Below are 26,637 nucleotides of genomic sequence, written 5' to 3'. Positions count from 1 at the left end.
GCGTGACTTGATTAGGTCTGCATTCATTACTTTCATCAAACTGCTATCGATCACTGAAGTGTTACTGTGATTTTCAATCATCCCACTTGGATGAGAGGAGGAGCTGGGGATGGAGGAGGGTGAAAAGCGATAGCTGCTGATAATACTGAAGGAGCTTATATATGTATGCTGCGATAGGCGTATATCAGCTGAGAGTCAGCTGATGTGAGCTTGACTGATGTGACCTACCAGAACTGACGCTACACTTGATTTCTTATAGTATTAGTGTTTATTATACGTCAAATCTCTTCATGACCCCTATAAAATCTCATCATGCAGAAAATCTGGTAAATTGTACTTTATTGCACTGTTAAGATCTCTAATTTCCTTTAAGATCAGAGTCTTAAATGTCAGGCCTTTTCTACATATTTGACAGAGTTATTGATGCTGAATGATTTGTAATCAACCATCCAGACATTTGTAATTACCCAACGTTTATGAGCTGTACACAACACAGCACGCACAAGCTTTAAATGTCATTTTTGCCTCCAGCAATCATCAAGCTGTTTATGTGTTTTCTGACATCTTTCTCATAGAGTGAGATGATGAGGATTTGAGACATTTGTTTTGTGTGTTTCTCAGTGTTTACATGCTCATCCCACAGCAGAGTTGTATTATCTAATGTGGGATACAGTCTATTTCTATACAAACATAAAAAGCTCTCCCTCTTTCTCTGTTTGTCTCACTGTTTTTCCTTCCTTGGGCTGTGTGACAGCTGGTTGGGATTCATGAACCGTACGGCCCTGGCATCCATGTCAATGATGTGAAATGAGATTGGAAATCAAATTGCACTTCCAAACAATAACTGCTGACGGGGCCATTTTTTCATATTTAATAACCTCTTCCTCTCTTATAGGCTTTTTGCGATTCGTGCCAATACCAGTGAAGGTCTGAAATGATTTTCTTAAAACAGACTATGGCAATTCAAATGAACATTACGCATATGAATTTCATCCTACTGAATGTTTAAAACAATGACAGGATTTATTGTCATTAGAGACAAGTGGAATTATGGCTCGAAACCAAAACTAAATAAAACACATCCAGAAATAAATTAGCCAGAGCCAGACATTAAAGGCTTTTTAAAAATATATATGTAGTAACATTGAAAAGGATTTTAATTTCGTATTCATCAGATTCCTTTATAATTACCCCATTTCTTCTTTCAATAGATTCTCTGTCTGTTTCATATTCAATCAAACTATTTTTCTGGATGAGCGGCGTGACTGAATACAACCAAATTTATGCATCTCGTGAAAGGAAGCAGACCATCTTGCATGAGAAGTGGACATGGTCCCTCTGAACTCAATGCATCTCAGTTCTCTAGTATCCTCTTGTTACTACATTTTGGACCAGCCCAAGGGTGTGAATAATTCAGATGGCCGGGAAATAGAAATAGAAACAGACGCCACATCTCCATCTCTCCTTCCTGTGAGACGGTCCGCTGCAGTTGTAAGGACATCAGAAACAGGGATGTACTTATTTTTCATACAGTATCTGTTTGACTTAAATGATGAAATATGACGTTTTCAATACGTGACTGAAATCATGCTAAATTCAGCTTTGACATCAGAGTGATACTATTGTAATTAGAGTAATGTTGCACAATTAGCATTTTTAAAGTATTTTGGATTAAATACATGCAGCCTGTGATTGATGTCAATCATATGTCAAGGTGTGTCAAAAATGAGCCATTCTTTGCATATATATGATATTTGCTACATCTTCCTGGACCCAGGAATAGATGTTTGTCCACTGTAGTGGACATTATATTTTGGTGAATTTCTCTGCATGCCAGTCTGGATGTCACTATCAGGTCTTTTAAGAGATACCAAACCTTTGGAGGTTCACCATAACAACTTTTCCTTGGTCAAATTATTGAATTTAGTGATCAAATGTAGCACTCTATTGGAAATATGATAATATTTTGTAATTATTTAAATCTGACCAATTTTCAAACTGCTTTTCATAAATCAACATCTCAGGAAAATTAGGTTTCTAAGCGAAAATATGACTTTCTGTCTAATCGAAATATGACTTTCTGTCTAATCGAAATATGACTTTCTGTCTAATCGAAATATGACTTTCTGTCTAATCGAAATATGACTTTCTGTCTAATCGAAATATGACTTTCTGTCTACGCGAAATATGACTTTCTGTCTACGCGAAATATGACTTTCTGTCTACGCGAAATATGACTTTCTGTCTAATCGAAATGTGAATTTCTGTCTAATCGAAATATGACTTTCTGTCTACGCGAAATATGACTTTCTGTCTAATCGAAATGTGAATTTCTGTCTAATCGAAATATGACTTTCTGTCTACGCGAAATATGACTTTCTGTCTACGCGAAATATGACTTTCTGTCTACGCGAAATATGACTTTCTGTCTACGCGAAATATGACTTTCTGTCTAATCGAAATATGACTTTCTGTCTAATCGAAATATGACTTTCTGTCTAATCGAAATATGACTTTCTGTCTACGCGAAATATGACTTTCTGTCTACGCGAAATATGACTTTCTGTCTACGTGAAATATGACTTTCTGTCTACGCGAAATATGACTTTCTGTCTACGCGAAATATGACTTTCTGTCTAATCGAAATATGACTTTCTGTCTACGCAAAATATGACTTTCTGTCTAATCGAAATATGACTTTCTTTCTAATCGAAATATGACTTTCTGTCTACGCGAAATATGACTTTCTGTCTAATCGAAATATGACTTTCTGTCTAATCGAAATATGACTTTCTGTCTACGCGAAATATGATTTTCTGTCTAATCGAAATATGACTTTCTGTCTACGCGAAATATGACTTTCTGTCTAAGCGAAATATGACTTTCTGTCTAATCGAAATATGACTTTCTGTCTACGCGAAATATGACTTTCTGTCTACGCGAAATATGACTTTCTGTCTACGCGAAATATGACTTTCTGTCTACGCGAAATATGACTTTCTGTCTAATCGAAATATGACTTTCTGTCTACGCGAAATATGACTTTCTGTCTAATCGAAATATGACTTTCTGACTTAAAGCATGTTTATCAGGCATTTTGAGAGACACAATGAGTGAATAGGGAAAGAAATTATACATCAATATTCCTATGAAATATTTGATATATTACACTGAAAATGCAACCTTTTTCAACTTAAAAACGTAAGTGCAGTAAAGTTACAAGTTATTTCAACTCTCTATTTACAATTTAACTGACTTAAAAAGCTGAAACTTATTTTGATGAGTTAAATTCACTTAAAATATGTTGTCACTTATTATTATCCATTTATATGCCAATTATTATCTCTACACTGTCAAAACGTATTGTTGGTTTAACTTAAAAAATAAGTACGGTAACCTGGTTGCCTTTAAATTTTGAGTTTATTGAAATAAAAAATTTCAATAAGAGTTGATACAATGAAGGAAATTGGTTTAATACAAAACTCAAAATATTATTATATCTTAGCCACATAAAAAATGTAATAAATCATGAAAATAGCACAATTTGGCATGTTTCACTGTGTTATCACACACACACAAAAAAATTACCCAATATGCTTAAAAAATCTTTTTATAGTATTTAAATAAAGGTTGTCAATTCTCAAACATGTTCATTGTATTAACTCAAATTTTTAAGACAACTTATTTTTAAAATATTTGTACAGTGTATTATTAATGTTTGCATTACATGTTGCCCCAAGAACACATTAATATGCAAATTATGGATATATTGTATTGAATGGGACTAAACTGTAAAACATTTTTTTTTAAATAAGTTACCTGGTTGCCTTCAAATTTTGAGTGGTGAGTTGTGAAACATATCGTTTTTTGTCTTAACTATGATCTTTGGTTCCACACATACATTCGAACTCCATGAGAGAGTTCTAAAGATGAAAATTCTGTCACTGATGTCATTCTAATCTTGTAAGGATTTCTTTCTTCAGTGGAACACAAAAGAAGACATTTTGAAGCGGGGCTGTAACTAACATAGACAATGAGGGGGACAAGGTTCCCCCCAATAATTAGAAATGGCCAAACTGTCCCCCCATTATTTTATATTCTCGATGTTGTTTTTCTGCACTCCATTACGCACCACTTTGTTTGTTATTAGAATAACAACTTTTACATTTTTAAAAGTAACTTTTTTAGGCTGGTTTGCCTCAGCGCTCTAACTGTGCTCAACAGTTTCAACATTTTTGAAATGGCCAATCAAATCAGGCGGGCCTTACAGTTTCCAGAAGACGAGTGCAAATTCCAACGCGATGCTAGCGGTGAAAGAGTGTGTGGTAAGACGTAAGTAAACATTTAATATCTAACATCTGTTATACTGAAATGCACAAATGCCGGCAGACATATTTAGTGATGCAAATCATTTAATTCATAGCTGAATTTATTTGACGAGACAAGAAATGTTTTGTGTTTTTGACATAAGAGTGAATGTGTGCACAATCAGGCCTAGAACTTATTTCACATACCGTTCTTATTTCTTTATTCCCTTATCCTCTAATGATTTTATTTCAGACATGGTTACAGTCTTTCTTTGAAGAATGTTTCAACTTTGGTCCACAGTACGACACCATTGGCTTTCATTGTACACAAAAAAACGAAACATAAAAAATACACTTTTACATTATTTTACTTTATTTTTACATTTCTTTTGTGTTCCACAGAATTAGAATAAAACAGGTTTGGGTAGACATGGGGGTGAGCAAATAATGACAGCATTTTAATTTTCCATACGGTTCATTTATTTATTAATCCAACAATGGCTACCGTTCTCTGTCTTCATTGCTCCAGCTCCTCACTGATCAGGTGGCACAACTCTCGCTCTACAGTGACAGTATGATCATTCTTCTTCTCTTGGGACCGCTTTCTTTATTGATTTATGGAAAGGACCCGTTTTAATTCTAGAATTTCCAGGCAAATGTATTCCAGTGGCTATTTGGTATGAATGTCTCATGATTAATGGAACAATAAATGAAGGTAGAGCATGTAAAAAGGGATAGTTCACCCAAAAATAAAAAATGGTCATTGTTAACTCCTTTTCTGTGTAACAGAAAAGAAGAAATGTAGTCTTCGGTGTTGTTTTGGACCCTGCTGACTTTCATTGGGTGTACATTCTGTGTTCTACAGAAGAAAGCCATACAGGTTTGGAACAACATCAAAGTGGGTAAATGACGAGAGTGTCCATTTTTGGGTAAACAATCCATTTGACTGTGGAAAACTTAACAAACTTTATAATATCACTAATTGGCCTGCCTACACTGTAAAAAAAAGGGCAATTTTTTAACTTTTGCAGTACAATCGACTTGGATGTTTAAGTTATTTCAACTTAAATTCTGTTAAACTGACTTTAAAAAATGAGTTTCTTCATCTTGTATAACTAATAAAAATAAGTTTAACATTTCTTAACTTATTTTGATGAGTTAAAACAATGTAAAAACATATGTTGTCATAACTTATTGAACATATAATTTTTTACAGTGGCAACAATTCAGTACACTGTAAAAAATATATGTTCAGTAATTTATTACAACATATGTTTTTACATTGTTTTAACTCGTCAAAATAAGTTAAGAAATGTTAAACTTTTTTTCATAAGTTATACAAGATGTAACTATTTTTAAGTCAGTTTAACATAATCTAAGTTGAAATAACTTAAACATCCAAGTCGATTGTACTTAAAAATTTCAGGTTGTGACTTTTTTTTACAGCGTACAATTCTGCGAGCACTTTTTCACCAAATGGTCATGTCTTTCCTTCTTCACATGGTTGATTTTCCCCCCTTCCTTTTTCCTGTGATCCCACAGCTCAAGAGGATCTGTTACAAAAGCTACAGTATGTAGAGCTGCAGGGTGTGGCATCAAATAAACACGACAGAAAGTGCCTGCACAGCATATCGCATACAGACGATTCTAAACAAAGACTTAATTCTGACAAAACCTAATTACAGTAACTGGGTCATCTAAGAGGCATCAGGTCTATAACCCATCTTATAAACATGACATAAACCTACATAATGGTCCGATCTGTTTTGATTGCTATACCTCAAAGATGTATCTATATGGGGAATAATTCGTTTATTAAAGTTTAAAATGCTAAGTTGGAGAGTGAAATGTCTTGCTCAGCAATTGTTAGACGCTTAATGTGGCCATCCCTATTGATCTCAGTTATGTTTCTGACAGGAAGTGTAACCTTAACACATTTACTGAAACACTGGGGTTTTTGCCTTAGAGCCCTGGACAGCTATTAGATGACCAGTCATTTCTGTTAGTCAGGACTATGAAAAGAGTTTAAGAAAGCTGATACTCTGTTGAATATGTTCCTGTCGCTTGGCTTGGCATCATGTTTCCCTTAAGGATATTCTGTACTGACATGACGGGTGCAATGCTGTGCGCCAGACACATTCACAAGTCTCTGTGAGTCTGGTGAAGTCTCAAGTCTTTCACAGTCAAAGCCAAAACTCCAGTCTTTAACAATCAAGTCGTTTTTAACAAGTTTAAGGGACATCTTAAAGATATCCAGCAGTAATCACACATTGCTTGTGATGTTCTTCATTTGAAAGTCAGTTTGAAAAAGAAAGAAAAAACAAACACACACGACTAAATATAATCACTTTCAGTCAAGTCTTAATCCAGTCAGTTTATTTGTAACTAAAGGCTGTTCACATTGCCCCAACAAACACTAACATATCAACACTGAACGTGATTTCACAAGTACGTGTTCCTGGATTAACATCTTCGTTTATTCCAGCCAACCAATCAGATGTGAGAGACAAGTTTATTTCAAATTTAGGCTTACAACCTGGGTTAGGTGCTTCTATATCAGTGTTATTCACCTATCAGTCCCCTCTGATTTAGTGTTAGGCCATATCCCTGATTAGGATTCAAATTTCAGATAGGAATGTTGTTGCAGGATCAACAAAATATGTTGATCCAGGAGGATGTCTTACGTGACAAAATCATGGTGACCCAAAATGAACACTGAAGTTTGCTGCTGTATGTAACTGTCATCCTCACACTGGGTGCGTTTACATGCACACCAGTAAGCTGAAAATGCAAGTAAACCGCGTTTACATGACTTAATTAATAAATTGTGTTATTTCCTTGTAGTTATGTCAAAAATAATAGGCCTAATGTCCATATCTGACTCTGAGTTTTTCAAATGTTACGTCAGTTGTGATGTTAAATAAAGCGTTCACCGTGTCAGCGGGAGATTTGCGGCTCATATTATCCCTCACGCAGTTACAGATGCAGCGTTTTGAACCTCTTCTAGGCTACTTCTGCTGCATGAGATGAAAAGAACACATCTTTACATTTTTCTGGGTCTTAAAAGAGTCTACGTTTGTGATATATGTCCTTAGTTCATGCAAAACGCTAGCTCGCTCTGTCTGGATGCATTTAAAGGTCCCGTTCTTCGTGATTCCATCTTTCAAACTTTAGTTAGTGTGTAATGTTGCTGTTAGAGCATAAATAATACCTGTAAAAATAAAAAACTCAAAGTTAAATGCCAAGTGAGATAAGTTCCCTTTCAAAGCCTACAACGTCCCGGTTTGGACTACACCCCTGCACTTCCTTGCATGAATGACGTCACTAGAACCATTTGTTGACTAACCCTCCGCCCACAAGAACACGCAAAATAGGGGGTGTGGTCTTGTTGCTCTCCCACGTGGAGAAGAGCGCGCATTCAGCGCTTGCATCTCCCTGTTATGGTAAGAGGCGTGACCTTTCCGGGCAAAGTGCGCTAAGCTGCTGTCCAATCACAACGCGGGAAGCGCTGGCCCAATCAGAACTCGTTACGTATTTCTGAAGGAGAGACTTCATAGAACAAGAAAATCATCAGGCCGTTTTTAGGACAGAGAAAACAGGGTTGTACAGATAAGTAAATTGTGTGAAAAATACTGTTTTTTTACACGCGAAACATTAACTCATGTTATATTTGCACACTGTAAACATAATCAAAGCTTCGAAAACACGTGAAGAACGGGACCTTTAAATCTGCTCTAAGTTTGCATTTTTGTCACCTATCATACATGCGCACTTCAATAAGCCAAAGGAAAGCAGGTTAATGCATTTATATGCAGTGCGAAATCAGGGTAAGAGGCAAAAAACTACCTTTCGACCGGTTTATGCTTATGCTGTTTATGATCTTACTCCGATAAAAGAAAACGGGCTACCACATTTACATGACCATGTTCACTGTCAGCTTATTAGGCGTAATCGGCTTAAGAACGTGCATGTCAACGCACCCACTGACTGACAACATAAAAAGGTTAATACACTGATTGAACAAAACCAAGCAACCATCGAAGCTGGTTATTGTTGGCACTGTGTGAACGAGCCTCAGTCTGAAGTATCCATTTCTGCTGTGAAAAGCCTGAAAACACCCACACAAGCAGTTGTAAAGCGATGTCCCAGTGAGAGTAAGAGATTAGGGTCGGTTATTATTGGGATCCTGTGTGTGGGCTAATTTAGGGTTCATGACAGTACGTATAAAAATACTTTACTCACAAGAAACACGTTGGACACCAACATAGGAGTTTTTGGGGGGCATATTAGGCACTGTACAAGTAACTTAATACCTAGTTCTGCATGAAACTCTATGGTGCAGGCTGATAGGTCTTTAGTGTGTCACGCCTCTTGCAGTTCAAATCGTTTATGTTACGTCCGGCGTCATACATCACACCAGTTACTCTTTTTTCGTAAGTTACATACGAAAAGTGGTCTTTCGGAAGCTAGATATTTTACTTTATAAAGTTGTACATTTTGATATTTTTCTTACAAAACCTCCTCGATTCGCTTCAGAAGGCCTTTATTAACCACCAGAGCCGTGTGACTGCAGTATGACTGGAGTATTATGGATGGATGTGCTTTTTTGAGTTTCAAACTTAATGTGCCCTGTCACTGCCATTGGCATGAGTAAATCATAGGGTAATATTCATTTTATAGTGAACTACTTCTTTAACTCATTTGGTAGGGATCACATCATTATCTACATAGCTCAGTTGATTGTTTGCTGTTTCCTCATCGGACAATGAGCTGCGGCTCAACATATAAATACTGGTAGTTTGCAGTCTGCAGCGCACTTTCAGAACCCCTCCACCTTCCCCAGCTCCACCTGTATAAATATGCTACGGGTTATTTAATGTATGTTATACATGCAGCAGCAGTAGCATGTCTTACATGCTCACAGCAATATCTGTGAATGTATTGGCAATAGCAAGTCTCTGTACCATTCCGCCAATACCCAATACATTAATATTGCCATATTCATTACCATGCCAATCTCTGAGTTGTCATGAATGAGAACTATCCTTCAATCTCAACACTATTCTGTTACAACAGGTTTGGAACCATTCTTAGGTGATGCAGTGGATGCATGGTTCTCCACAGATTCATCAGGCCTGTATAACCCTGTCATTGCACCACCTCAAGAATGTGAATGTCTTTCCATCTGTGCCATATAGAAATCTGGCACAGCAGCTCTGAGTCTCTCAACCAAATCAGTTTTTATTGAAGCTGCACTGGCAGCAGCCATAAACATCCTGCTCACTCCTGTATAGACCAGCTGTGAATTATTACTAGGGGTTGCTGGACGTGCCAGAACCGGTACACCTTTTTCACCTTTTTCTGGTGCACTTTTCCCTTCTTCATTAAATTGCTCTAGATATGAGTTGAATAAGTAAAGCTCATTATGAGATTAATACTCATTTGCATTTTGCATTGAAATATAAATAATTCAAATGCATGTCTCTCCTGGGTGATGTCCAACACCTGTAGTCTGCCGCTACAAATACACACAAGCAGTCAACACGCATACTCGGATGCACGGCAAACCATGTTCCTTTTGTAATAATGCTCTAATAGTACCAGACTGATGGTTAAATAATAAACAGCTGTTTAAACCAGTAAATTTAAGCTTATTTTTATATAAAAGCATATTGATTAGCGCTTCGGGAAAGAACACGGCTGCAATCTCATACAGCTTTATTGATTTGAAGTGGAAAGAAAGGGGGATGCAAGAGGAGAGTGTCTCTCTAAATCCAATGTTTTTTTTCTTCATATAATGCCCATATTCCATATGAAACAACTACAGTAAATTTATTTTGGATTCAAACTCTAATGCAAATACAAACCACAGACACTCTGCCACAACCTAGTGCATCACAGGCTGTTCAAAAAGGTATGCAGCTCAATAATTCATCCTTCTAAGCATCTATGTATACAAACTTAAATTAACAATTTACTCAATACTGAAATAATGCCTATAGTATTTCACTCTTAGCATGGCAACATAATGTCAAACGCTATTAAAAACAATTACTAGTCAAGTCTCAAAATGGGTGCGGAGTACTATTTGTATACCGCACGGAGGTGCTGTCTACGCAGAGTCTTCCTTATGAGAGTCTCACTAATGAGTTTCCATGGTGGTTAGAATGCTGCCCATGTAGGCAGTTGGCAGCAAGGCAACTCACTAGGTTTTGGAACAGAGCTACTGCCTGTCACCATGGAGATTTACTGCAGAACTTCTACAGTCAAGCACAGCTCAGATTGAGAGATGCAGTCAGTGTTATCTTCAACACCAGCAGACCTCACAGTAGTTGAACAGGGGAGGAACAGCGCCATCTACAGGGCATAACTATACCTTCTCCATAAAGCAGCACTTGTTCTGTTAGTCCTCTACAGGAATGCATTAGCCATTGACTCTTTTCCAAGGACATCACTGAAACCTGTTCACTCAAATCTCTAAAATCCATTACAAAGCACACTTTCATAAATGACAGGCGCTGGCAGGTCACTCATTTAAATTCATTCAATTGCAAGACACTTCCACAAATACCTAAGAAGTGCATTTATTTAGCGCATTATGCACATATTTAGAATCAACAGACAGAACAAAAAGCTGACAAATGATTTGTATGCAGTGTGATCTGACCGATATGGCGTGGAGATGATATTAGCATCAGACTTACCTGATATGATGGGAGCCAGACGAAAAATATCAGAAAGACGGCTGTTCACTGGCTCATATGGCGAGTCCTCCAGCAAGTCATTGGCTGGAAGATAAACCATATAGTAGAAATAATAATTTAGCAAATAATAATTCAAACTGTTTACATGCATCATTCTTAGAACCAGAACTTTTTTACTTTATCACGCCATAATGCATTTCAAATCTAAAAAGTGATCTACAGAGCATGATCATTTTTCTTTTTTGATATATTACGCGTGGATCTGCTCACCCTGTAAACTCTGGTATATACTCCAGAAGATGCGCAGACAGTTTTTCTCTTTTTTCATTCCTCTCCTACACTTGCAGTCGTACAGAGGACTCTGTTTCATAGACTCTATGGCGTTCCGGCACTCGTCCTGCGCCTCGGGTTCAGCCAGCATGCTGAAGTTACTGGCTCTCCCGGCCACACACTGTCTCATGGTACGGTACTTAGTGCTGCAGCCGTACTTCGCCAAACACTGTTCGTGAGCCCTAACGCAGTCCAGTCGAACCGAACGAGACTGTGCGATCGCATCTGCCTTTGAGAAGTGCACTATATCTGTGCAGAGAAAAGACAAAGTTAGATGCGAATAAGACAGAGCGTTAAAACTGTCACACATCTACTAATGTTCATAATGATAGGAATAACACTTACCTAGTTACTTGTGTGCACCCCATTTAAACAATTAGAGACAACTTATATGTAAAAGACAAACACTTTTTTTATAAAACTGTTACAGATCGATCTGAAATAATAATTTAAAATAATAATAAAAGGCTATTATAATAATCATCATTATAAAACAAAACGAAATATGTATGCATCTGCGTAGGCTATATATTTGTTTTAGTTGTTAAAAATTCACAAAAAAAACAAATATTGAAACATGCGTCGCTACTTACCAAGGACAAGCAACATTATCCAAAAAGTTGCGAATATCATCGTCGCTTTATTCAGATCCATTCAGAGAGCAGGGAAACTGGTTAAATACGAAATAGAAGAATTTCCACAGTAAATCCATTGCGCGCCAGATGCGCACTGGTGCAAGTGGTGAGGAACAAGTGATCAGACATCATCCGGACAGACTCCAACAAGCGCTCAGTGCTGCTCTGCTGGACACACCCCACGAGAGGAGAGTAAAAACTGTTCTGAGAGTTAATATATATATTACGATAAAACACTAATATCGTGGCATTGCGCTATATTCAGCATTTTGGTGTCTTCTTTATCATATCTTTAACAATCACTCAAAACAACGATTTCCTATACAAATATGCATTAAATTCCAATGTTATTAAAAGTTCACGTCAGTCCACATTCAATGGCAAATATGAGTAGGCTACTGTTGCGCGCTCAGCTGACCGACAATGTCTATAAGGTCGAAGTACGCGCACTCTGTGAGAAGACACTGCGCATGTGTTCGGATCTCTGCAAAGGTCGGTCCATTTGGCTCAGTTGGACAGTGAATATTCGCTGATTAGGCACCATTAAGCACTTTACTTAATAAGATTTATCCAAAGACTGGCCAAGCAGAAATGGAATCCACTTTGTGATCCATATCTGACACCCTGCGTGCGAATTTCTGTCCTTTTTTTTTTTTTTTTTTTTTTGGCTACTCCTGACGTTATTACTATGAATTATCTAGACGTTGTAAACAAAATGCGAAGCGTGTGCGAAGCATTATGTTATAATCATAATTTTATAAAATACGAATGTGATACGAAACATCACATTATACAATAATGCGATGAATAGTGGCAGTTATTAATAACAGCCCGATTTAACTGTGTTTAGCCTACCTCAGCTGAAAGCGTGTAACTGGTACGCTGATAAGAATAGACACTTTTAAGACCCCAGACTTTTTGCATAGCTAAGAGCAAGTATGACGCCATCCAACACTAGGAAGAGTCTGTTTCCTATTAGTAATAAAACAGTCTGCCACCTGTAACTCTTCCCCTGTCTTTATTTAAGCGTCTCATATAATCATACAATCCTTTATGCGGTTTTATTTCTTGATTGTATGGAGGAATTAAGAGCATGAGCGCCACCTGTTTACTAAAGACTAGCATGGCAGTTGCCCTTTCAAATCAATGAAACAGAGGAATACTGTATTAATAATGAGTATAGCTTCAATTTCGCTCGTTATCATTTGCATATAGAATCCATAGCCTATTAATGGTTTCATTATTTTTCAATCTAAAAACAAATAATACAGGCCTATTTGTTTATACATGCCTGTATAGGCTATTTAGTTCCTCAAAAATAGTTTTTTAATTGAATACATAAAGAAATCATGTAACATGTTGTAATGTATGACTCAATAAACAATCAAAACCAAGCATACACATACATATTCAGACATCTGCCATGTTGCCATTGTGTCTTAATGCAGTGTCTTGTGCCCCGTAAGTGACTTTTTTATTTCTCTGATTGATCCATAAACATTGATTCAATCATGTTTCCTTTGAGCATATCATATACTGATTATTCCTCAGTTGTTAACAAGGTTCATTCCATGAAATCCAACCAAAATCAATATCCTCTCTATAATGACATACAAAAAAATAAAAATAAAAACTAACAAAGAATTAATTACACAAACCAAAATCATTAGCTAGCGATTGCTTGACATGTTATAAACCAGTCAGACTAATGAGATTGCATAGGCATGCTGAACTTGATTAGAAATCCGATACATAATCAATACTCACCTTTAGGTTGGTTTGGTACGAAAGACTAACCATCTAGGAAATGAGCTCTGTTGGATTTATTGTCAGTTAATCAAAGACTGCCGGATACCAATGGATAATGTGAACAACAGCATCCCACAAATGATGCACCATTGATCCAGCCATGCTTTTGCAGACAATTAACTTGGTTTGAAACCTAACAATAAATCCATCCAACAGACGGAATATATAGCTAAAACATTTCCTGAATGGATTCTGCTGACTCGAATCGATTATTCTTTTACATTCCATTACCTTCATGTGTGTGTAACATTGGTAAATAATCAAAGGATAATATCTGGTAATGACGCTTTGTAAATTGAGAGCTTGTACTTCAATGTAATGACCAATAACATTCCCAGAACATCCTTCTCTAAAATGCAAGCAAAAAGAGCAAAACATGTCAGATAGGAGATAGATTACTGTGAAAGAAAAAATGTTTTGTAATGCAGACATAACATCAGGGCTGTATGGGGGTGGATGTTGCTTATTAAGATTTCAATGTATGTGTCAAGAGTATAGGTTAAACACTCGATTGAGCTATGATTGTAGTATAGGCTCATTTTGACAGATGTCAGAGGACGTGTTTGTCTGTGTGTATGCACTATGCTTTTGTCCATATGTGTATTCACCTATAAAGCAGTCTCATCAAACAGAGTGCTGTAGCGCATCTCCATTTAGCTAGTGTTAAAAGGAAAATCAATGGGAGATTTGTGGCAGGAAGTCTGCATATTCTCTGTGGCCTTTTCAGTCATTTAGAGGGGGAGATGTTTGTTCTTTTTCTACCCCACAAATCTTATCCCATATTGGCTTGAGTCTGTAACAATAGGGGTTGGTTGTAAAACTCAACCCCCAAGAATAATTCTTAAGAATGGCTCTCATTCATCACACTTAGAAACACACACAAGAATGGGGGTAAGCAATATTCTGGGGCAATCGATTGAGAGTAATTTGATCCGTGTCATCTGTACAGCTAATTGATTGCTCGTTTCAAAAGCTATATTGGTGTGTAAGCGCATCCGGTTCGTGTAGAAGCCATTATGTGGTTGATCCCCATTATAATATATTAATTAGTAGAGAAAAGAAATGGCATTCATTTCCCCTTTCAGATGGCAAATTTGTTCTGTGCAAACATTTGTCTTTGAACAGCTATAGGATGTAATTAAGTCACGTTTGAGGAACAGTAATTGCCGACTTTGATGGTTCCTTTTGATTACTTATTCAAAGAAAAGAAAATTGCCTCAGTTTCAGCCTGCCAGCTAATAGACTTCCACTAAGGTCTTTGGAAACCACAGAGATCACTGTGGCGGGTTTGATTCAGAGCACACGGTTGATCAAAACTGACTGAAAATGACCAAGGAAGGAACTTTTGAGGGGTTTTTTTCACCCATTGAAATAATTTCTTGTTTAATAGCATTCAACGCATTTTATTCAAGAGTATCCCTCTCCCAATTGAACACTGAACAAAATGAAAGAATTACATGTCTCATTTACAAACTCTAGACACTACTGACATTTCTCACAAGAGGCTTCCTTCAATTCTCTCTCTTTAAGTGGGTGAGTAAGTGAAGTGCTGATGAGGCTGTTGATGTCTGGACAGATTCTCCCACTCATTTTGGCCTGCTGCTCATTTCTTTGACAATTGCCCCTCTTGTCTGCCTGCTCAGTTTGATCTTTTTTTCCCACAGTATGTTCCAATAGATTTCAAAGTGCTTAAGGTTTGGCAATCTTTATAAACTTCTCCAGCTTTTGTTTCCTAACAACTTCACCTCGAGTTACAGCATCTGGGAATCTTGACAGTAAAACATATCTGATATTATTAATGAATTTAAATCATTTATATTGACAATACTCATAAATATTGAAAATAAATAATCCACACACGCATACACACACACACACACGCACCCACACACACATGCACACATGCACACGCATGTCTGGTTCACTATCTTTGTGGAGACTCTCCATCGACATAATGGTTTTTATACCGTACAAACTGTATTTTCTATCCCCCTACACTACCCCTACCCCTAAACCTACACATCACAGGAAACATTCTGCATTTTTACATTTTCAAAAAACATCATCCTCTATGATTTTTTAAGCAATGTAATGTAATCCCCACAATGTAATATAAACAAGGGCACACACACACACACACACACACACACACACACACACACACACACACACACACACACACACACACACACACATACATGTTGGTACACCTAGCATCATGAGGACATTGCATAATATATGAAATTGTATATTATATCCCCTCACAATAAATCAACCCCTAAATCTAACATCACAGAAAACTTTCAGTATTTGTACATTTTCAAAAAACATAATTCAGTATGATTTATTAGCAGTTTAACTTAATATATATATTTATATATAGGGTAGGTTTAGGGGCAGGGGCAGTGTAAGGGGATAGAAAATACAGTTTGTACAGTATAAAAACCATTACGCCTATGGAGAGTCCCTTTAAACCACATAGACCAACATGTGTGTGTGTGTGTGTGTGTGTGTGTGTGTGTGTGTGTGTGTGTGTGTGTCTTGGTAAACCTTAAAAATGTAATGTACCTTTAAAAAAGTTAATGGAAAAAAAATCCACCACAAAGATGGCAATATCCAAAATCATTGTTCTTCTTGGGACATTTCTGGAAATGGTTTTGAAAATGTATATCATCATACTATAATCAGAAACCCAACGTGTGTGTGTGCCTTTCTGAAGGCACTGATATTGTTATTAAATAAACTTAATTTTAAATATTTTTTTCTTTTCTTTTAAAGACACAGCTTATTAAAAACCAATGGAATGAGGCATATAAGAGTCAGAAACTGAAAATGACTTTATCAAAGCTAATTAACTGCTGCATTACCCACAAGCACTTTCACAGGAAACAGGAGTCGCATTCCCTCTAGTGGTCTAACATTACAGCAACACTATCAAGTTTGAATGATGACAAATAAAGATTAAAAAAAAATAGAAATAATTAAAACTGTTAAATAAAAGTTAAAAAAATCTACTCGCTGTAGATCGAATGCAAATAAATCTATTCAAATAAAATAAATAAATAATACAAATAAAATTGTAATATATATTTTATTCTCTTCTCAGTGAATAGGATGTTTAGATGTTCAGCTTGCCAGTAGATGGCACTGTTGTACAGTTTGTCACATATCCCACATGACGTAGCAAACTCAACCATGCAAAGATTTGCTGTCTGTGCTGCATTCTAAATATATGCCTATAGATGTATTCCATATGTGTAGCATATTTTAAATATTCAGCAGCCAATGCTCAGAAGGTCATTTTTATATGTAAGGGAATTAATTTACCAGGTACATTAGAAAAACAGTAAACTATGTGTATGAAATAATGTGAGTAAAAATATGAATATCTTCAACGATTACATTCATGTTGTGGTGGTTTATAGATGATTCCGAATATTTCATACCTACACTGTATACTTAAAATAATGTCATGCACATGGTATTATGATTGTACTATGTCTAAAAACACAGTAATACCATATGTTTTGCTTTTTTTTGTTAGTGCAGTTTGTGAACAGGTCATACAGTCTGAGACATTTGAGAAGAAAAAAAATTGTCTGTCTAGTTTCAGTGCTTGTGCTTTCATTCTTGACAAAATCCAGGATTAAGTTACAGCTTGAGTGGCACAAGCCCTGAGTTTTGAAACCAGCTTTGAAAAGAGTTAAAGGCACTGTAAAGGTCAGTAAACATCCACCATAACATAAGTATTTTGCTCATCTGACCATTAAAAAATGTGCTGTTTGCAATCTAGCCTGGGTCCAGCTAAACTGGGATGGTGAGTTGTTCGGAGACATCCCCAGGCCTCACAAGCTCTACATAACAATGAGTTCCACCGGACGGCGTTGCCCTTGTTTTCTTGGAAAGTGACACAAATGCATGCAATCCAAACTACTATTGACAGTGAGAGTCTGTGACGATTTTTTTGTCACCATTCTAATTATTTATCACTGACATTTCTGCCCCACTTTCTAGAACAACAGTTGATTGACATTGCGTGCTTTAATTGCCTCCTTATCCTCTACAAGTTATTCCGCTCCAGGCTGCGTGAACAAGAAAGGTGAAATCTGAAATCCCTTGGAGGAACGGCACCATTAATAACAACTTGTTTCAAGAGGGACTGGTAGTCGTTTTCTATTAATAAGTTTGTATTACTTTAACAATGTTGTTGCTTATGTTCCTGCGGTAATTAAATTGGAAGCTGGAAGTGACAGCGCCTACTGAGGAACAATGTTTATTCAGGTTTGTTCTTTAACTGAAGTAGGAGAACTAAACTCGACTGATTGTTGTGCCCACCCCAGGTTTCCTTAATTCTCTGATTTGTATTCTTCCCACATGTTTAATTACCTCTGGCATGATTGCACATACACACAAAAACTTCAGCGGTTCTTTGGGGTGGTTGAGGTTCTAGGCAGCACCTCACCGTATAAGCCCAGTATGGTTCTTCAGCGATTCTTCAGCGGTTCTTCAGGGTGGTTAAGGTGCTATATAGCAGCACCACTGCCATACAAAGAACACGTTTAGCCCGTCTTAGTTTCTTAGTTAAGAAGAGGATTAAAAAAAGAAATTCCTGTAGATGGTTCTCAACCTTTTTGCCCCCCTACAAACAAATATTCCAGAGCCCCCACACAAGACTTTTTTTTTTTTTTTTTTTTACCTCAGAAACGCATAAACTTGATTCAAAATAGCTTTTGGCATTGTAGTAAATTCCCATTCATATCAAACATATGAGAGTGGAGAAACAGTATCTAAATATAAGGCGGAGAATGGGGTGGTGGTGGTGGTAGGATGCAACAAGACAGTATGGATGCTGTCAGAAGCAATTTAAATTATGTGGAAGGAGGAAGACGAGAGAAAGCTACATAGTGATTGGCTGTAGTATTTGAATGAACATAAACCATGTGGCAATCTCCCACGGTCTCTCTTGAAGCCAACACTAAAGTGACTTAAACTGCAAATCATCTACTGGCCACTAGAGACAGGCTCCGAAAGGGAGTCAAGTATCACCCTCATGTTAAAATGACCAACTTTACAGCAGTAAACAACCTTACAACCTGGTACAAAAAGTGGCTTTGGTCTAATTTTGCCCTTCATGACAACTGTGAGGGGGTGATTATTTTTTAATAACTAATCTGTTTAACTTATATTAAGCCTTAAAGTTCTCTAGCCTATAATTAAGGTGTGGACACTTAAGTGACACATGGATTGATTTCCACTATAGCTGTTTTTGGCGTGCGTGGTTTCAGCAACCAATTTTTTCAGTTATTCGGGAATGGCGTGCGGTGACGCACAGCCAAGATGGCCACGGCCCACTTTTGTTAGACGTGGACCATAATGAACCACTTGTTATTTGCCACCATTTTTGTGTATAATGTGACATGCTAGGGCAAGTGAAGGCAGATCTGTCTTTTTATATACTATGCTTTCCAGAGCATTAGGGGGTGGCTTTTTATTGCGCTTTGTTACCTAACTAGACAACCGCGACCGTCAATTTGATGAGGCTGTAAATGTGACCAAATGGAGAAAAAGGGGGCTTTTGGAAGAGTATGCTGCTGATGCACTCAATTCTGGTGTAGGTCTTTTATGGACACATCCTGAGCGAGTGCAAATATAGGGATTTCACAGCAGACCCTGGTCATTTGTTGACATGCTGTGGACTTAAGTCTTCAGAGTGTGTGAAAAATGTAAGATTATATTATATTGTGTCCTCGACTGACTTCAAAAAGGAATGTTTCAGCAGCTCAGGGAATCGAAAAATTGCACAAAACATTCTTGATCATTCAGCCTGTGCGCATTTGACTAGGCTACAACATTGGCCAGTTGTGTGCTTTGCAATTGCACGACTATACTCTGCTTTATATATTGAATAATGATTAAAGTAAGAAATAATTTATGCTTTTGATGTTTTTGATAAACATCTCTTATGCTCACCAAGGCTGCATTTATTTGATAAATATATATATATGTGTGTGTGTGTGTGTGTGTGTGTGTGTGTGTGTGTGTGTGTGTGTGTGTGTGTGTGTGTGTGTGTGTGTGTGTGTGTGTGTGTGTGTGTGTGTGTGTGTGTGTGTGTGTGTGTGTGTGTGTGTGTGTGTGTGTGTGTTTGTTGCTTATTTACATTTTTTGTTAACATTTTTTTTTTTTTTAAGGATTCAGTGAACAGAAAATTTTGTACGATTATAAATATCTTTACTGTCACTTTTGATCAATTTAACACATCTTTGATAATGGTAATATTAGAATGATGGAATCACATTTTCCACAAAAATATTAAGCAGCACAACGGGTTTCAATATTGATAATAGTAAAAAAAAAATGTTACTTGAGCACCAAATCAGCATATTAGACCAGACTCTAAAGCCTGGAGTAATGTTACTGAAAATTCAGTTTTGCCATTTCAGGAATAGGCCTACATTATGTTTTAAAATATATTAAATCGTAAGAATATTTCACAACATTACTGTATTTTAGTTTGTACTGTATTTTAATCAAATAAATTAAGCATAATAGACTTCTTTCAGCAATATATATATATTTTTAATTATTCTAAACTTTGGACCAGTAGTGTAAATCCATTATTAGCATAACGTTACACCTTAATGTTAAGTATTTAAGATGGTTACAGTCCCCAGTGTGATTGCTTTAAATGCTAGAGCCATGAGATTATTTGTTCAAATCAGAAAGTATCATTAATAATAATATACATTAAAATTAATCAAGTACGTATGAAACGGAAGTTACGCTAATCTTTTCTCCCCTATATGTGATGTCAGAGTGAAACGGCTTTTCGAACAAGAACAAATGTAGGGCGGGACTTGATTTTGTCCACCTGGAATTGATTGGATCGCTGGATCGTTGTGGTTTGCTATTGCTGAGATTTCATGTGAGTGACAGGTTGTCTCGCCCTCACGTCATCAGAGAAGTGATGTTGTTGCAAAAGGGAGGGGAAGTTATTTTGATTAAAGATTACGAGGGCACATTAATCAAAAAAAGAATAATGATGTGCACTGAATTTATAATGACTACTGCAGCATCAATTTTGGACTTTAAATATTTCAAATACATCTTTGCTTAGTTTTTGTTTTTGCTTGTGTGTTAAACAGTGAATAGTGAAATTTTATCATCATTACATTGAATAAATATTAATTGAAATGTGTCCTTGGAGCATACTTTCACAATTTATCATCCCCACTGAAGCGCTCCCCTAATTTGTGATTGTCTCTTTCCACTCCTCATGAGTTTAGATCCCTGTGTGATGCATCCAGCATCCATGCACCTCCTAGAGCTTCCCAGCCTCCCCCTGCTGACTCCTGCCACCTGCCAATACACCAGTGCCTGATTGGCACTTGAAATGAAATAAATAATGAAAAGGAAAAGCTTGTGTCGACTTTGTCTGCAAACACTTGTCTGTACCTGCCAACTGCTGTAAGACAACAGCGGACCACAGGGGTTCAGCAAGCATGTCAATAGGGTTTGCTTGGAGCTTCTTCACTCGCAAATGTCAGAGTCGCAGACGTTTCCGTCTGTAGATGTTGTGGCCAAAGGCGACTCTTTCACACGGGGACCCTCTCCTGCGCAGCTCGATGCCATTCAACTCAGTCCCCCTGTCTGAGGGGCCCTTCTCTCTGGGAATAGTGTTGCTTCTTTGTAGGGAGCTAATAGTTAGCGCTATGTGGGAGTTGCCACGACCCAAGTGCGATTTTGCTGTTAACTCTGTATGTTTTGTTTTTTTCACATGGCATGCAAACTCCAATAGATTCCATCTCACTCCTACAGTCACGATTCAGGAACAGAGGTAGCTGGTGTCCAACAGAGCGATGAATCCTCTTAAACACGCCCCTTCTTTGTGTGCGATCAGAGGAGAGAGAAGAAAAAGTTCAGGGAGTGGGAGTTGAAGCATGATGTCTGAGGTTAAATTAGTCTTGAGCTGAAACCGTTCGGCTTATGCCCTCTCTTTTCATACGTTTCTATTTAGCCGGATACTGGCGGGCTCGTGTTCCTGCGAGCTGTAACTATGCAAAACGTGTCAATGACTTCTGTTTCTGCAGCCTTACTGTGACAGTGGGAGAGAGGTGAGAGCATCACCATGGAAACCCACTACGGGCTTGAGTGCAAGTCAAAAACATTTATTGTCAGAGTAGCTTTCAGTGTTTTCACTGGTCTTGCCATTCTCAGTCCAAGAAAGGAATGAACCTACAGCACACATATATAGAGAGGAATAGGATACTCTGGCCAAGTTTAATTATGTAATGTAATTCATACACAAGGGTAATTCAAAGAGCTTTACACCGGCAAGACCTTTAAAATCAATTAAGGTCATAAGTTAATTTAACTTCTGTGGAAAAAATAGCATAGCTGAAGAGCAGTTATGGATTCGAAAAGCTTTTATAACGCCTAAATGGGCCATGGTTCCAGGTAAAAAAAAAAAGAGAGTTTATCCTCAATTTCAATTCAGACATACAACCTGGTCTTTGAACGAAGATGACCCGAAGGTCCACTGGAATTGGACCGTATTTTTTCTTTTGCCATGTTCATATTTTTACAGCCCTATGTTTAAGATGATTTCTTATCATTTTGGATGATAGGAGAAATGATGTGGATAATTATGTATATCAGTATTACATCTGTCCAATTTCTCCTTGCATAAAGAGTAATTTATGTGCAAAGTGACTCATCTTACCAGATTCTCCCCAATTTAAAATTGTCTAGAGGGAAAACATACTTTTTGCAAGTTTGGTCGACCTTTTGAGCTTGGTATATCATTTGTATTCTTAATCTTTCATGTGTAGGGCAATGGCGACACCAGCATTAATAGAGAATAGTTAGTGCGCCTCCCCACACACACACACACACACAATGAGATGGTTTGGAACTGGTAAAATGTGCTTGGAAAAAATATATAATCAAAATACTGATTTGCATATTAATTATGCATGCACTGTATTTGTTCCAATCTTCCTAAATGGTATGAGTTATGTTTTTATATAATAGTTTAATAGTTCTATATAATTGTCTAAAACTTCCAAACTAGTAGCACACTAGTCTAATTATTTCTGCTGTATGGCAGTATGATGGCCTATGTTATTCCCAATTCAACCATTGTCTCCCATTTATGGCTAACAAGCCCTTTCATATAAATTAGGTTTTGTCAACCAGGTAATTTTGGGTTTTCAGACCTACGTGTGTCAGATAAGGGAAAGACACAAAATGCGCAATGCAGTGCTGGGGATTTTCCACAACACATTTTAAAGGCTATCTGAAAATCTGACGTTCATTGCGCATGCGCAACGTATTTTTTTTTTTTGTGTTGGGAAAGCCGCCCACATCTGTCCACCTGAAGCCCGCTCATGATGAAAGTTGAGCTACCTTCCCATCAAATCCAAAAGTCTGCAGAAAAGTGTAAGTAAAACCATTCTTAATTATCTAATTATGACAAACATTGCACTATATAACATTGTGCTGCATAAGGTTATCGCGTGAAGCAGCTAATACGATGTGCTAGGCAAATATGCTTAATAGGTAACGTAACTGTTAGGCCTAATATGTTGTAGGCAATATTTAGTCCTCCTGTTTGTGTTAGGATTCTTATTCGACTTATTTTTATTTGTCAGTATTAACTGTTACTGTAACTGTCAGTAGAGAAGTAAGCTGCTGTGTTCGGTCTTTAACCATGAATGCTGATAAACGGATTCATTCTGGCTGTTGACATTATGCGAGTATGTGAGTAAGGCAATTAACGTTAGTGCACCTGTTCATACGCGCCAGTTTATCACTGTTTACATGTGTTTGTATGTCGTTTACTAGGCATACATGTTTGTATGCCTAGTAAACGAAAGAATTACAATTTGTGTTATGCATTGAACATTTCTGTCCTATTCTGCTGATTTTTGTTGTGCCCAATGCAGGCCTATATGCTATAGCTGGCTAATACTTAAGGTTTCGTCGAAATTGCGAGAATGCGCGATAGTATTGGTTTTTAAATCGTTTGTAGCATATGGTGTCATTTTGTTGTATCTCTCTATCTCTATTCCTTATACGACCTTCCAGGCCTGGTCAGAGAGCTGGAGTCTATCCCAGTTTTTTTAGGCCAGAGGCAGGGGAAAGCACCCTGGACAGATGGCCAGTCCATCACAGAGTTTGTTGTATCAGATGTTGTAAATACAATGCTGCATTGTACACAATAATGTTATATGAGCGGGTGTTATGAAATTAGGAAAAAGTCCTCAATGTTTTTATACATATATATTTCTTTATATAAATAATTTTTTTTAATTAAAAAGTAGCCTATTTCCCATACAGTTTTAAAATATTGGGGCATTTTTACACATATTTCTAAATAATGACTATATAAACTAGGGGTGTTTTGTCACACTATATCTCAGTACAAAAACCAAAAATATGTATCCTGAATAGTGACAATCTGTATTATGTATAGTTTACCTACAATGAAAATGAAATTACTGTGGTAAAAAAAAAAAAGGTTGACAGAGTTTTAGTGCAGTACTACATAAAATACTATATATAATGTATAATAATGCAATGGGGGAATATTTGTGGATACTCATAATGCCAAATGTCTAATTTTCCCAGTGAAAAATGGCCTACATTATTTTAAATATAGTGCACTGCAAGCATATTCGTCTAAAATAATTCTGTATTTTCAGCTTAAGAACCATGAATGTTTTTATTCTGGTGTCACCATTGTCCTGTGCATTGAGTTACACCAGCACCAAGTCCAAGCCTGTTCATTTCCACCCCCAATGTAGCCTAATACCAAAATTTATATTTTAATCAGTACATAAACACTACTTTTTTTGTTGTTGTTAAATGTGGACTACATAGTATTTTTTTTAGTAAAATCCAAAAACCACAATTCCAGTGTTATATATTTTGTTCTGTTGAGAACTAACAATTTTCCAAATGTTTCCAACTATTTGTAAATTGCTATTTTAACCAAGGAGCCGGGATGTCTGAGCATAGCGTCTGAGAGAGTCGTCTGTGAATTGCATCATATCTGCGTTACCCTCGGTTTCCGTTTTTTTCATTTTTTATATGCAGTAAACTTTATATGCAGAAACGCTTTATTTTTTAACAGTGTGAACAAGTGTCACAGCAGCCGCCAAGCGTATGCACAAAATAACGTCATAACGTCATTTTAAACACACTCAAATGTATCTAATATAATAAACAGAGCTGTGTTACCTCATACGCATGACTGGAAAAGCGCAAAAGGTGTCCGCTACTGTGTCCCGTCATAATAAATGTCCCGCCGCTTGCGAGGTGTGTGTTGTTCATCTCATTTGCAAAAAAAATTACCAGTAAACACTGCAGGTTCATGTGTTGATTCTAATTTCATAAACTCATTTGCTCACTAAAACCCCCTCACATATCATGTTTTCAAGTCATTTCAAGTATGATTTTAAAGAGATATAAAGTGGTGATATCTAAGTGGGTGAGTTGTTTACAAAATCTTTTAATTAACACTATTATGCTTTATTCATTCTGACTGATTTTCCGATGCAGAACATGCAAGAGGCAGGAGTTATTGCATGAACAGTACAGCCACTCACAGTGCTGTGGAAGCATTGCCTCCTCTAGCGTGACTTTTCCCCATTCATTTTCAATTATCCCCCATCACACCATAGACTGTAAAAAAAAATTACTCCGTTCCAATGCAGAGAAGTGAAACCGCCAATGTCCAAATATGGCACTGACATCTTGGATGAGTCTGTGCAGTAGTGAGCATGAATTGGAGCTGCGGTATCGAGGCCCTGCTCACATTCCCTCATAATCGGTTAGTGCAGTTCTCTGCAGAACAACTTATTTTCACACCGACATTATAAATTATGTTGGTGTGAAACAAACACTTATGAAAATGTAGAAATTAAAGTTGAAGTTCCAATCTCCTTATGTAAATCCCCCCAAAAGTCAGCTGGTGGCTTAGTGACTACTTCACTCAGAGAAGCTGTCAATCTCTCAGCTGTCAATCATGACGTCACGTCACACCCCCACTACCTAAAATGAAATCTTTGGAAAAAATCCCATTAGATTACATGGAGAGGGTGGGGGTTATGAGCTATACCTGGGGGTGATTTAAAACTTTTGGCTTCACTATTCAGGACTTGTGCACCAAACCAATGGCACGCTTTAGGGGTCTGTTAAAGCTCAATGGGCTTGGGGGAGGCAGAGTAACTTTAACCACTATTGTCGCTTTTGGATACCGCTGGTGTCGCTTTGTGAAATTTGTGATTTATACTAACCTGGATGCCAGCTGAACTTAGCCCCACCCACAACATTTGAGGTTGGGAAGTTCGATCTGGATTGATCCGTTGTGGAACAACTATGTAGAGGTCTTCACGGGGCACCCGAGACCCGTGGACCCGGGATCCGACCTGGGACCCGTACGGGTTCGGGTCTATTTTTTAAATGGTCAGCCGGGTCCGGGTCGGGTCCTAATCTATTACTTCGGTTCCCGGGTCTGTTAATGTTATAGCCTATGTAATACATCAATCGGACTCGGAGAACACCTTGCCGTGAGAGTCAGCGCGGCTTGTGTGTTTTGTGTAACTTACAAATTGCTAAATTAGGATAAGAAAAGTGTGAGCCGGGAAATGAGGTTTAGAAATACACAACAACAACAAAAACACAAGCGCTCTCTCTCTCTCTCTCTCTCTCTCTCTCTCTCTCTCTCTCTCTCTCTCTCTCTCTCTCTCTCTCTCTGTCGTTTAGAAAGCGGGCAGATTTAATGCATGCGCGCGGTAATAATGTACTCTTGAATATATTTCAAATCAGCAACAAGACCTCAGGTGAACT

At 37.4% G+C, this 26,637-nt stretch overlaps 1 protein-coding gene across 1 annotated transcript in view; it reads right to left on the bottom strand.

Moving 5' to 3' along the window:
- The window catches only part of gfra1b (gdnf family receptor alpha 1b), a 45,080-nt gene extending 32,528 nt beyond the window's left edge, over positions 1–12,552 (bottom strand). Inside the window, exons 1-3 of the mRNA XM_067430088.1 lie at positions 11,935–12,552; positions 11,282–11,590; positions 11,012–11,095 (exon numbers count right to left, since the gene is read on the bottom strand). Of these exons, the coding sequence (XP_067286189.1) occupies positions 11,012–11,095; positions 11,282–11,590; positions 11,935–11,995 (454 nt within the window). The 5' untranslated portion in view covers positions 11,996–12,552. The remainder of the gene's footprint in view (positions 1–11,011; positions 11,096–11,281; positions 11,591–11,934) is intronic.
- Between the last annotated feature and the right edge of the window lie 14,085 nt (positions 12,553–26,637).

The sequence above is a fragment of the Pseudorasbora parva genome, chromosome 21, assembly GCF_024679245.1.
Source record: "Pseudorasbora parva isolate DD20220531a chromosome 21, ASM2467924v1, whole genome shotgun sequence".
NCBI classification, from domain to species: domain Eukaryota; kingdom Metazoa; phylum Chordata; class Actinopteri; order Cypriniformes; family Gobionidae; genus Pseudorasbora; species Pseudorasbora parva.
This window is presented reverse-complemented; position numbering and strand designations above follow the sequence as displayed.